The 12,110-nt window shown below is 50.2% G+C and overlaps 1 protein-coding gene across 1 annotated transcript in view; it reads left to right on the top strand.

Annotated features, from left to right (window-relative positions):
• Positions 1 to 1,359: 1,359 nt before the first annotated feature.
• LOC108555804 (uncharacterized) overlaps positions 1,360 to 12,110 on the top strand; it is a 57,225-nt gene continuing 46,474 nt past the window's right edge. The window contains exon 1 of the mRNA XM_017911626.1: positions 1,360 to 1,611. Coding sequence (XP_017767115.1) covers positions 1,360 to 1,611 — 252 coding nt within the window. The remainder of the gene's footprint in view (positions 1,612 to 12,110) is intronic.

Raw genomic sequence — 12,110 nt, 5'->3', positions numbered from 1 at the left:
GCGAAATTAGGAGCCACTGGATACTCCGCGCAAATGGAATATCAAATGTAACAAGAGGATCCGCGCGACGCCACGTCGGGACAATTAGCGGAGGAAATTCGCGATTTTAAAGTTTCGAGCACGTTCGCCATCGAAGAACGATAATTCTTCTCCGGAATAATCTCGTTCGTCGTCACCGACGTTCCGTTTCGTTTCGTTTCGTCCGTGTTTCACCTACTATATTCGCGGCTTAACGAGTTGCCACTTCTCGTTTCTTTTTTTTTCCCTTTCCGCGATTAACTCCAACGACCCGCTCTCCCAGAAGGGAAAATTAAGATCCCTCGACGTCGAACGACCCTCAAAGAGGCAACGTTGGTAGCGCGAACGAAACAATTTTACGGAAAGGGTCGTTTTGTCGATAATAAAACGTTCTCCAGCTATTCGTCGTGGTGGAAAATTGGGTCGCTCGCCGCGATCCGCTCCGTTTGCCTGGAAAACCAACGCGCCCTGCCGCTCTATCGATACGGTCGATAATTAAAAATCGGACTGCCGAATTCAGAGGAGAATAATTAGTCGGCGCGAAACGTTACCGCGTCTGTCGCGCCAACGAACCTTTTGTAATCCCGGCTCCGTGCGGAAAGTAGGTCGAACTTTCGCGGGCTAGAAATTAAGGGGTGGTTGAGTCTCTGCCTCCCTCTCTGCTTCCGCTGCATCGTTGTGCTGTCGGTGGATCGATCCTGGAATTATTAGGTAATTACCGCGGTGCGCCGGGAATAATTTCAGAATCGATTAGAGGGGTGAGAGAGAGGCAGGATAGGAGGATAGGAGGATAGGAGGAAGAGGGGTATGGCGGGATCGCTGGCGCGAACTTCCTCGGCTGAAATTAAATGCCGACTCGTTTTGCCTCTGATCGCTCGTCTAACCCCCGTTTCCCCCCATTTCCGTTCTCCCGCCTCTTCTTCAACCGTTCCCGCCAACTTTCGACACGTGTAACTGGTTATCGTCAACCACCGGTCCTTCTTCCCAACATGCCAAACCTTCGTCGCGTTTCTATACACGCATATACATACGTACATACGTAGTATCGAATCGATCATCCGCGATTCCTTTGGAGAACGTTTAGGGAACGCTTAGGGAACGTTTAGAGAACGAAGAGGGCGGAGAGAAAATTAGGAAGGTAGTGAAAAGGGGATGACATTTTGCAGAGAATCGACGCCTTAGCCGTTACACGCGAGGATGAGCCTGTACGAGAAGCGTTTGCAAGCGTGCTTTTCTTAACGTCTCCATCGTGAGTCGTGCCGACGAGGAGGATCGTCCTGCAGGTAGCAGCTCGAAGCACGGATCGACGAACGGGGTGGAGGCGCGATAAAAATAAAGAAAATGGGGGTGCCAGATGTAGAGCAGGCTAAGAGACGACTCCAGGATATTCTTAGGAAAGCGCAGAAGCTCGAGATCCCTCCGCAAGAAGTGATCTCGACGCGGACCGCCCAGAAGCTTCTTGCCAAGACGAGGAACGTCCTGGCATGGACGATCTGGATCACCGTTTTTGTCCTGCTGCTCAGCGTGGTGGTCTATGCCCGTTGGCCGACGAGACAAGAAGTCGAGACCATTAGGACTGTCCTTAGGCGAACGGTGAGTCACACGAATTATTTATCTCCTTGATTATTTTATACCACCGTCGCTTCGCGAAATCTTCGAGGATCGATGCGAGTTGCACGCCGGTGCAGAGTGTCTCAACGTAATCGTTACCCGTTCGAGCCAGCAATTATAAAACTCTGGTATCGGTGACGATTTCGAGTCCCGTTTAACCGAGTTTTTCCGATACAGAAGTAGCTTGTCGGAAAGTTGCGCGTATCGAGGATAAACGTAGGCACACTGCAAGCGAGGGATGAAATTGCAGCGGAAAATGAACGGAATCGGTAAGGAATTGGCCGATGCGAACTCGACGAGTTCTATGGACGGAGAATGTCGATTTCCTTTAGAATGAAACGATCGTCTCGTCGAGAGCAACCGTTGATATTTTCAGGAATAACGAAAACAACCCCTCTCGGCGAGACGTCTCGGGAGCATACTCGCGATACCGTTTGCCAGGCGAACGAAACGATCATCGTGCAAAGATGATCGATCGGCTTTTATTCCCGAATATCGACTCGTTGGAAACGACGCTTGCCCGGTAACTATTGTTTCCTGCCTTTCATTTACGAATCGGAATTTTCCCCAGTCGCGAGCCGACCATAATCGTTTTCCAACTCGTCCAATAAACTGCAACTGTACCTAACTCTGCATCCGTTAGTTTCTTATTACGGAACCAGCGATCGTTTTCGCTCGAAATATCTCCATAAGTAAGTAGTTCTCCACGTTACAGCGAAATTGGCAAGCGCGTCTGAACGCGCGAATCGGTTGCGATTCGAGAAAACAAGGGCTCGAAGGAATCAACGACCACGTGAGTTCGCGAGACACGTCTCGTCGCCTTCCAATTTCCCTCGAACGTCTTATTATTCCCAAATCTAACTGTTAACCACTTTAGTATTCCGTTGATGCATGCTAGATTCACGGCCAAGGCTCACTCGTAATAAAACTGTTTTCGGGGTCCAGCATAATCTCGGCTACCCTGCCATAAAATAAGAGGTCTCCTCTCTCTTTCTCTTGACCTATTTAGAGATCGCAACGTCAAATTTACGGGTCAACTTTTTCTCACCCCATGAAAATTTGATATTCCTTAACCTTTAACTACTTACAATTCAGTTTCTAAGTCAGTGAGACTTTCTGTCGCAATTTAAGCGTTAAACTCAGGATCAAGAGTTCCTCGTGCCACATACGTACACAAATGTATTTCTGACCCAGTACTTATCGTTCGAGCATATCGATTCGGTCTCCGTTGAAAGAATGTCCTAGATATGTATACGTGCATCGACTGGTCTGGTTCTAGATCGCACACATACGCGACGAAGCGACGAGCGTTTATCGCGATATTAAGTGAACTTCAAATGTCACCGGTTGTACCAGCTTGGAAATTAAAACGGAACGAGTGCAGGGAATAATAAGCGCGCTTGGCGTCGGTCCAAAAGCTCGGAACAGCGCGGCTGGCTTTTTCCGCGACACCTTATACGCGCGGATTATTTCGTCAAGTTCGTTATCCCGTGGAGGATCTGTCATTCCGCTGCGGAGCACGGTACCTAATAGCGTAACGTCGAATAATCCCCGTGACTCGTGTGTCGACATCATCGACGGATGATAGAGTCGCTACCGGAACGACAACGTCATCAAAGTCCTACTTCCGGTTAGACCTCTCCGATCTCCATACTCCTTCCATCTTCTTTCTTGTCTAAATTAATTCTCATTCGAGTTAAACCCGCAGTCTTTGGCCGATTCTTTATTTTATCGATCCTCATAACTGCGTCGACGTTTTCGAAATTGCTTTCCGCATGCGACAGCCGACGTCGCGGGGAAACTGGTCGCAGTTTGGTTTTATACGTACGACATCCGTACACAGCTGGCAATGCCGACATAATATTATATATCGTCACACGTTTCGTACTTTACGTTTTATAACGTTCGGCATTGGCGTTCGATGAAATTCCGTCAAAGGAATGCCATAATTAACGCGAAAAACCGGCGACGGAAAATAACGCTTAATCGAATTTCTCGAATCGCTTGGAAGTCGAAGGGAATTTTATTTTCCTGCCTCATTACGAGATATGAAATACGTAGATCGGCGAGAGGGTCGGTAGTCTGCCGTTTAGACCATCGTCGCGACGATGCTGAATTATAGAGGTAACGTAATGGGATGGAAGTTCCGCTTCTTTCGCGGTGTGAATGGCAAAGGGAAAGCTCGTCGCGATGCTACAGCTCCGGTAATTATCGCGAATCGGAAATACAACGGCGATCCGATTACTCGCATCCGCGACATCTGCTTTCAGTGCGGAACGAGTTTCTTTCTCGATCAAAGCGGCGCTCTCGTTTATCTTCGCCGAAGGAAACGTTAATCGATGACACGGGACGGCGTTTTTTCGCCATCGCGGAAAGTGATTTCGACGGATCAAGCGGATAGATAGCGACTGGAGTAACGGTGGCCTGGCGTGGTTCGAGCGCGTGCGTGCCATCATAAAAAAACAATTCGCTTTGTCGATTTGTTTGAGAGCGTTCTGTAACGCAGTTACGCTTCCAATTTATTCCGCGTCGCTATGGATTATTAAACGTCCCTCGAGCTTTGACCGGCGAAAAACGTTCCGGGATGTCGCGATAGTCCGCGACACGATGGCCCGATTCGATCTCACTTTTTCGTCTTTTCCGCCCTTTTTCCGCCCTTTTTCCCTTTGCTCTCCTTTAACAAGATAGACGCGACGTGGATGCTCTACGGTCTCGATCGAGAACCGACCAATTTTCTCGGTATCTCTATAATCCGGAATGAGGAGTATCACGATAGACGCGGAGTGGCGGAAATTGCAAATTTATTATTTGTCGTAATATCTCGTTGTGTTGCGCGATATCGGTTGTACAGGTCTTTTATTCGAAATATCCCGGTTTCGTGGACGCGATTTTTCTAAAGATCTCTGGCATTGGAACGGTTAAATGTATGCTAATTCGATGGAGGAACGATCCACGCAGTGGACGTCGCTCGGAACGTTTGGCTGCATCGAAATACGCGCCACTCGTGCTGGGTTATGTAGCAGGGTGGTTGAAATTAGCCACGAAATTTCTCCCTCGGAAAGGTACTTTTGACGGAGCACTTTTAAATGCGCGTAAAAGTGTACGTTTAATTCGCGCGAATTATACGCGCCACAGACGCGAGAGAAATTTTCGCGGCCGCTGGGGGGAGGGGGGGGCGACGAGGGGGCGAGGGGAGATTTTGCATTCGGTTGGGCTGAAAATTTCGGCGAAAATTTACGCGACACGAACGTTATTCGTAAATTCGACAGACCGTGGCGGGGGTTACTTCAAAAGTGGCTAACGAACCGGCTTCCTACTTACGGACGCTGCGGCTGGCTGCATGGTAATCGCGTTAACTTACTTAATTAGGATCCTGCTCGCTAATCAACTCGAAATCTCTTTCGAAAGGTTGTTCAGCTTCCGCCCTACAGCTTCCCGCGTAACACCTTTATTTCGGTCAACCTTTGAAAGGCTAATTTACCGCGATGTCATTTATCAGCCCCTTGTTCTCGCCATTCCGCGTTATTAAGCAACGTTATACCGATACGTTGGAACTTTGTAATTCAAACGAATGCCACTGGCCCTAGGTACCGCCTATTAATTCGTTTTATACGACTCGTGATTCATCGTTATCGTCCTATTAGAGTCAGCGTCGGTAGGTAACCGCGCATACGAAATTCTCACCGACCTTTCATTTCACCCCGATATACGAACGCGCAACGACCCTGTCCGATCTATCCGTTTCCTCCGATTCGCCACAATCGCGATCGAATATTTATCCACGAATCGAGAGAACGGTAAGCCGAAAGCGACGTTTTCCCGAGGATCATATCCCGGTAAGAAATTTATGTTTTCGGTTGGAGAGCAATAACGTTAGAGACGCAGCGGTGTCGCAGTTTTCTCCAAGAATAATCTTCCTGTCTTGGAATTCCTTCCTCGCGTCCCACCGATGCTGTTTCGCGTATATCTTTTTCCGCTAAATCGTGCATACCTGCTCCGTACCATCCGCATTCCACCAACCCTATTCCGTTTCGCGTTCTTGCCCCTCCTCTCCCATTTTCGTCCATTTTTCGCTCATTTTTCGCCCACTTTTGAGACCTCGCGTTAGTCTCCTTTAATTCACGCGTATCCTAGATCACGGATCGCATTGCGCGAACGAACGGCGGAAAAACAGGAGGTGCGAAATGGAGATGGCGTAACAAGAATCGGGAAAGTTTTCATCCGGGACGTAGCGGTGCTTATACGCGCTAAAGATATCCGGTTAATTAATCCGCTTGTTTCTGGTCGTATATACAGTGTCGAACTCATTATCCACGAACTCGGATGGTAAATTAATTGTTGCTCGCTGCCGTGGAGTTTGGTCGAGAGGTAAATTCGTGTTTGCAAGTTTCAATCAGCCACTATTCTGCGTATCGTTTTGTTTCCCGCTGCTCCTTGACGTCCGTCGTGGCTACGCTCCAACTCGGAAACTCGAATCCAAGACGGTGCCGAGTGTCTCGACTTTTCCAAAGTATAATTCTACCAGGAATTCCCTTCCTTCCGTTTCTTTCCACTCGCGATACGCTTCGGCTTCCGTCGCCCCGACGCTTCCGAGATCGAGATCCTTTGCACCACGCGATCAACGGGACGCAGATCGCGCGTGGAATAAAGAATTCGATAAATTTTTCATCGCGTCGTATTTTTTCCCACCACCTGCATTTCGTCGCGATATTTCATTCTCCGCGAGCAAGTTCATTTTCCTCGCGGGAATATCGTATCCATCCACCGGATGGAAGGAAACGCGTATGCCCTTTCGATATTCCTGTCCATTTTCCGGATACTTTGCCGGCAATTTCGTTACGCGGGCCGAAACAGCAACCTGATTTTCCTAAAGCCGGGATGAAATCGGCCCGCGGCCCTTCAGCTCGGTTCTGCGTTAACGTGGAAATTAATAAAATTCGTTAAAAGCCGTTGAAAGCTTTTCCGATCTGGGACAACAAAACACCGGTGTCGGGTAACGTTAGCATCGTCTTTGCGAAAGTTTTTCACGGCAGAGGGTAGGGTCGCGATAAAAGCTTGGCGCGAACGACAGATTCGGCGAGTAGGCAGCTGGAAATCGCGATCGATCGACGCGACGCGGTGTTATCTTCCGGCCTGGATAATTCCCAATTTTTCTCCGGCCACTCTTCCTCTCTTTTAAATCCTCGCCTCGGATTCAAACTAGCCCGTCGCGAGTAAAACGCGGATCGCGTTGTCGAGTAATTCGAAGCCAGTCGGAGAGGCTGCTGCTGGCTCTCGAAGTGCTCGATTTCCATGGAAATGGCAGCGAAACAGCAGCGTCGCCCTCCTTTTCCTATTTTTTCCCTCCGCTTTTCCTCTTTTTCCCTCCCAGTTTTTTCCCTTCTTTTTTGGCATTGCTTCCCCACCTTTTCTCGCTGGAACGCGCGCGATGCGACGAATGCGATCGAATGGAACCATATCCACTCGGCCTGTCCCGCTCCCGTCCCCAGTCGTTTCTTTCCTTCGCTCCGCGAGTTTTCATTTGCTCGATTACCATGTGTTGTTTTGTCCGCGAAAAAAGCACGCCGTTGCGAGAGAGTCCGGGGACAATTTTCACGTGGAAACAGAACGTTCTACGTGTTTTTACCGTGGGGAACAGTCGTGCTCGAAGCGTCGCACACGCATGCTTGCACGCACGCACGCACGCACGCACGCTCGCACGCTCGCGACCCGTTAAATCGGCTATTTTCCGCGTTACCGGTGTTTCCATCGATCCAGAGGCTATAAACTCGGTTTGCACGAGGGCTCGATCCGAGTGGAATCGTATCGAATCGAATCGAATGGAATCGGGTCGCCTTGAGTCGCGTCGAGTCGAGTATTCGCTCCCTCTCGCGCGCCTCTTCTCTCGCGTGGAAGCCTTCGTGCCAACGATGTCGCGTTAATGGCACCTACCGTAGTCCCTCTGATGTTTGTCCCATTTTCCCCGATCGCGTGTCACTCGCTTGCAAACGCCGTTATCCAACCGCGATGTTTCCCCGCTGCGGAACGAAACGGTTTTTCAAACGATGCCTCGCGGTTCGCGCCTTCTGCTCGAATCGATATCGATTTCGACGGATGATCGACTTCTCCGACGGATTTCCAAACGAATGCATCTCCAACGTCGCTAGAATCTTCCTTTGTTCACCACACCCTCGTTAATCGAGTTAATGTCGCGTTTCGAGGTGCAATCGAACTTCCTCGCGATAACCGGAAGCGTCTCGCGAGCGGAATAGAAGCGGAACGGAAGCGGAAGGCGCTATCTCGAGTTTTCCCTTAAACGTGGTTCACCCGTGATTCCTCGGTTGTTTTCGATTCGTCTCCTTTCTTACGCACGGTACTCGGAGCAGCGGGAGTTCCGGCGACATAGCGGTGATATACGGAAAGTCACGAACGGGTTGCACAATCACGGTTCCATTGTGTAAGGTCACGGACGAGACCCGTGATCGCGTAACGCTCGCTCGTAAATTTTCCCCCGGAACAGTTTCCTGGCGGAGAAAATCTCTGCCGTAAGAAAACGTTCCTCTAACCAGAGAGTACGATGGAAACGTTTCTTTCCCTTTGCGCGTTTAACCTGGAAACTCGCTTTATTATCCAGCTCGAACGTTTCTCGCGATTATAGGCGCTCCGGTATTTTCCCTCCGTGACGGGAATTTCCTCCTCTCGTCCGCCGAACGCGCGAAACACGAAATTCTCTTTGTCGCGAAATCGTTTATTTCCAACCAGGGCAAAAAAGCAGAAGAAAAAAAAAAAAAACAGAAAAAACAGAAAACAAGGGGAAAAAATATAGAGCGCGACGATCAACGTTCTCCGCCAAGAAATCACTGGTCGCAGGCAAAATTGCAACGCTTGGAATTATTTCTCCCGCTGGCCGTGCAACTATCCCGCGTGACCATGAGTGAAACGTTTTCCAACGCGCTTCGTTAATTTTCGGATTTCGCAAAGCTGTTCCTCTTTCGTTTGCCGCGTAGTCGCGGTAATTGTTACCTTCGCGTTGTAATAAATCAGAGCTGTCACGGGCTCCGGGCAACAACAACGCCGCCGAGGGATTTTATCTTTCGCGCGGAGCGCACGGAAGATGTAAACGTTACGCGATACTCCGCGAATATTTCTCTTTCTCTCGCGTTGGGTTCTTTCCCTCTTCCGCTCGGTAAACCCTGGCCAACGATCCCGGGAAATCTAAACGGGACGAGCTTTCCGCGAATTTACCGTCATCTAGGTGCACCCGAAGGACTGATTTCGATTACGAGTTACTCGAGTCGCGAGGATCCGCGGAAAATATCGGAACAATGCTGGGAAAGTCGCAGTCTAGCCGATAACGAGAACTCTCCGTTGTTTCCGTTGAAAGACGACCAATTACGGAGGCGAAAATGGAGAAACGTTCGGCGGTTAAAATATGGACGAAAGGCGAAACTAAATCGTCGGGGAGAGCGTGGTAGTCGAATGGGAAATAGGGGAAAGAAAAGGCGAAAAGCTGGAGAGAGGGAGGGAAAGCGAAGAAAGATGTCGGAAGAACGTAGCAGAACAGTTTAGTTGATTTTCTGATCACGAATTCAATTCGCGCTCGAGTTTTTGCCCGTTCTCGCATTACGTTTCAATTAAACGCGAGGCGGAGCTGGCTGTCCTGTCGCCGCGACCTCGCGAAATTAGGTTTTCGCCGCGAGCCACGCTCCGGCGTCCCAGCAATCGCAGCAATTCGGGTCCTACGCGTTTCCACGCGTCCGGCAGCATCTGCGCGATTATTTACGTCGCGTGACGTATCGCTCGAGAGGCATTCGCTGCGAGTTTCGTGATTGCGTACAATGCACACGATACGCCACCAGCAGCGGCGTTATCGCCTTGCAGTTTATGGTTGCTGGTTGCTAGCCGTCTGACCACCGCAGACCGTTTCCCCTCGCGTCGCTTAATTTTCTCCATTACCGGTTTCGCTCCTAGCATGCATCGCGATCGCTGCATCGCGCCGCGCCAAGCAGAGTCGAGCAGTGGCGAGCAGAGGCAAGCATGGCCAGCTGGATGCCAGATTTTATCTTTATCAACGAGAACCACGATGAAATACGCCGCCTGGATGAAACCAGGATCGAGATCAGGCCGAATGTTTACAATGGCCGGTCTCCGAATCCTCTGGATCCCTCGATTACTGTTTTGTCCGCCGTAGAAGCAGTAACCCCGTGTTACGACAGTGTGGAGAAAATTTTGTTACGAGGAAAAATCATCCTTGCGGGCACCACCATCCCTGGGAATGGAATCCCGGACACGAAGTCACTATCGGGCGTTGAGGGATCGATTGTTTACAGAATCTAAGAGAAAGTTAAAAGACGAATAGGATTCTTGTCCTGGAGGATCACGAAGCGGAGGAGACGATTCACCTACTGGCAGGAGGACCGTGAAGAATCCCACGGCACTTACTTCCGAACCGCCATAGGCGAAACTCCAGAGTCTGTGACAGACTCGAACGAAAGACGAATTCGTGGGAATTTATAGGCAAGGCGGAGATTCGATGGTCTATGGAAATAAACGAAGCGAACCCCGATTTACGTAAAGATTACGTTACGAGCAACAGGCGAGGGAAAAGAAAATTCCGTTTCCATTTTTCATTTCCGTCTCAGAAAATGTCGGCACGGCTGCAGAGTCGAAATACTCGGCTAATTTTCTCGTTAGTAAGTTCCCTCTGCATTTAAACAAGACACGGCACCCTCTTCGCTTTCGAACCTCTTCGCGGAACGACGCGGCTCGCGGAAATATGCACGGCGACGCGAATAATTGCCGCTTCGAGGGGACTTGTAAATTTACGTCTACAATTCCTCTGGTAGAACAAACGCGTACCTCTTCTCGAATTAGTTTTTCGCTCGATTATTCACTTCAGCGCTACGCGTCAAAGGTCCCGGGGCAAAGAAAATTTCGCCGCGTATCGTATCGTATCGTACGACGACACAGGTACATCGGCAAACTACCCTTAACACCGGAGACTTAGAGTTAGTCGGCGCCGTCGGAGGTACTTAGAACCCCTTATCGCGGAGAGGTACAACCGATTCGGGAGCCAACGAATGTAGCGAGAGATTTTAATTAGGACCGAGCTTCACCGGATCGTCGTTCAAACTGACACTCGGAAACTTCTTCATCTCGGTAAAGCTGGAAACCATGAGAAAGCCGCAATGTCATTCGTGCATGGCTGAAACGTTTTACCCGATCCGCGAATCGGACGCTACGAATAGGTACGCATCGGTATGAACTCGCTCGGTTGGAAAAACGCGGCGTCGAGTTAATTATCGGGTCGCTCGGTTCACTCGGTTCAAAGTTGGCGAACATCGACGCACGCTACGAAGTAATAGCAGAATGGTTTCGCAGCGGTGCAACGATCGGAATTCATAGGTGTGCGCGGATATCGGGTCGTTTAATGGACAGTCGGAGCGCATGGCCAGGGGATTTTCGACCAAACGGCTAACCGCTAGAAACGAAAGGAATTGATAGACTTAACCTGCTAACCGGGTAATGCGGTGGAACGACCGCAAGGGTGACGAACCCAGGGCTCTCTGTCGGACAGCGCTGACGCGAGGCCAGGCACGCAAAAATCGGTGCATCGGATCATCGGTCGACGAAACGTCCGCTGTTTGCCAAGCCTACTCGTTCCGTTCGTTTGTTTTTGGTTTGCGGCGAAACATTCGGATAACCCTGATTACCGCGTCAGTGGCAATCATTCCGAGCTGTTTGCTCGGCAGTTTTGCCCTCGCGGACAGCCAAACCGCGCTGGACCGCGACAAACGAGACCAAACCGAATCCCATCGACGCTCGGTCGCGGTGGAAAAGAGGGTCAACGCGAAATGGACGCGTCTATGAAATATTCTGCTGGTCCGCGTCGCGTGTTTTCCTTTCGCGAAACCGCAAAATCGAATCTGGTTCCGAATCGAGGCGCCAATCGGCTTCGAAAAGTCTCGCCGAGAGACATGGCGGTTCATTTTAGCCGGTTAACCGTCGCTCCTCGTGCGTCACGGGATTTCCGTTCATGGAAAAAGGCCGCGCTCTCACTCCGACGTTGTATTTTCCCTCGCCGCTTCGAGAATCGACGACTCATTCTCGTAAAATCTGCACCGCGAAATCCGGTCCAGCCGTGAGTGATTCGAAAAGTCTGCTCGTATCGTTGGAACGTCGAACGATCCCGTACCGCCGCGTCTCGCGCTCCGCTTTGCACCGGTGCACCTGACGTGGACTAGCCCGCTGCTCGAGTTAACTCCCATTAATTATCAGAGGTTCTGCCTCCGACTGACCTCTTCTGCCTACGCCACTACTGCTACTACTACTATTACTACTACTATGCTGCTGCTGCTGCTGCTGCTGCTGCAGCCTACTCTTTCCTTCCATCGATATACGCGATATACCATCCCTTATCGATTACGTAACCCCGTTGAATTTTCATGGAGGATGAGTCGCGTAGATTAGTCGAGCGGCGCGACTAGTCGTTCGCATTCCTG

Source organism: Eufriesea mexicana, unplaced genomic scaffold (genome assembly GCF_001483705.2).
Source record: "Eufriesea mexicana isolate 0111107269 unplaced genomic scaffold, ASM148370v2 scaffold283, whole genome shotgun sequence".
NCBI lineage: Eukaryota > Metazoa > Arthropoda > Insecta > Hymenoptera > Apidae > Eufriesea > Eufriesea mexicana.
This window is presented reverse-complemented; position numbering and strand designations above follow the sequence as displayed.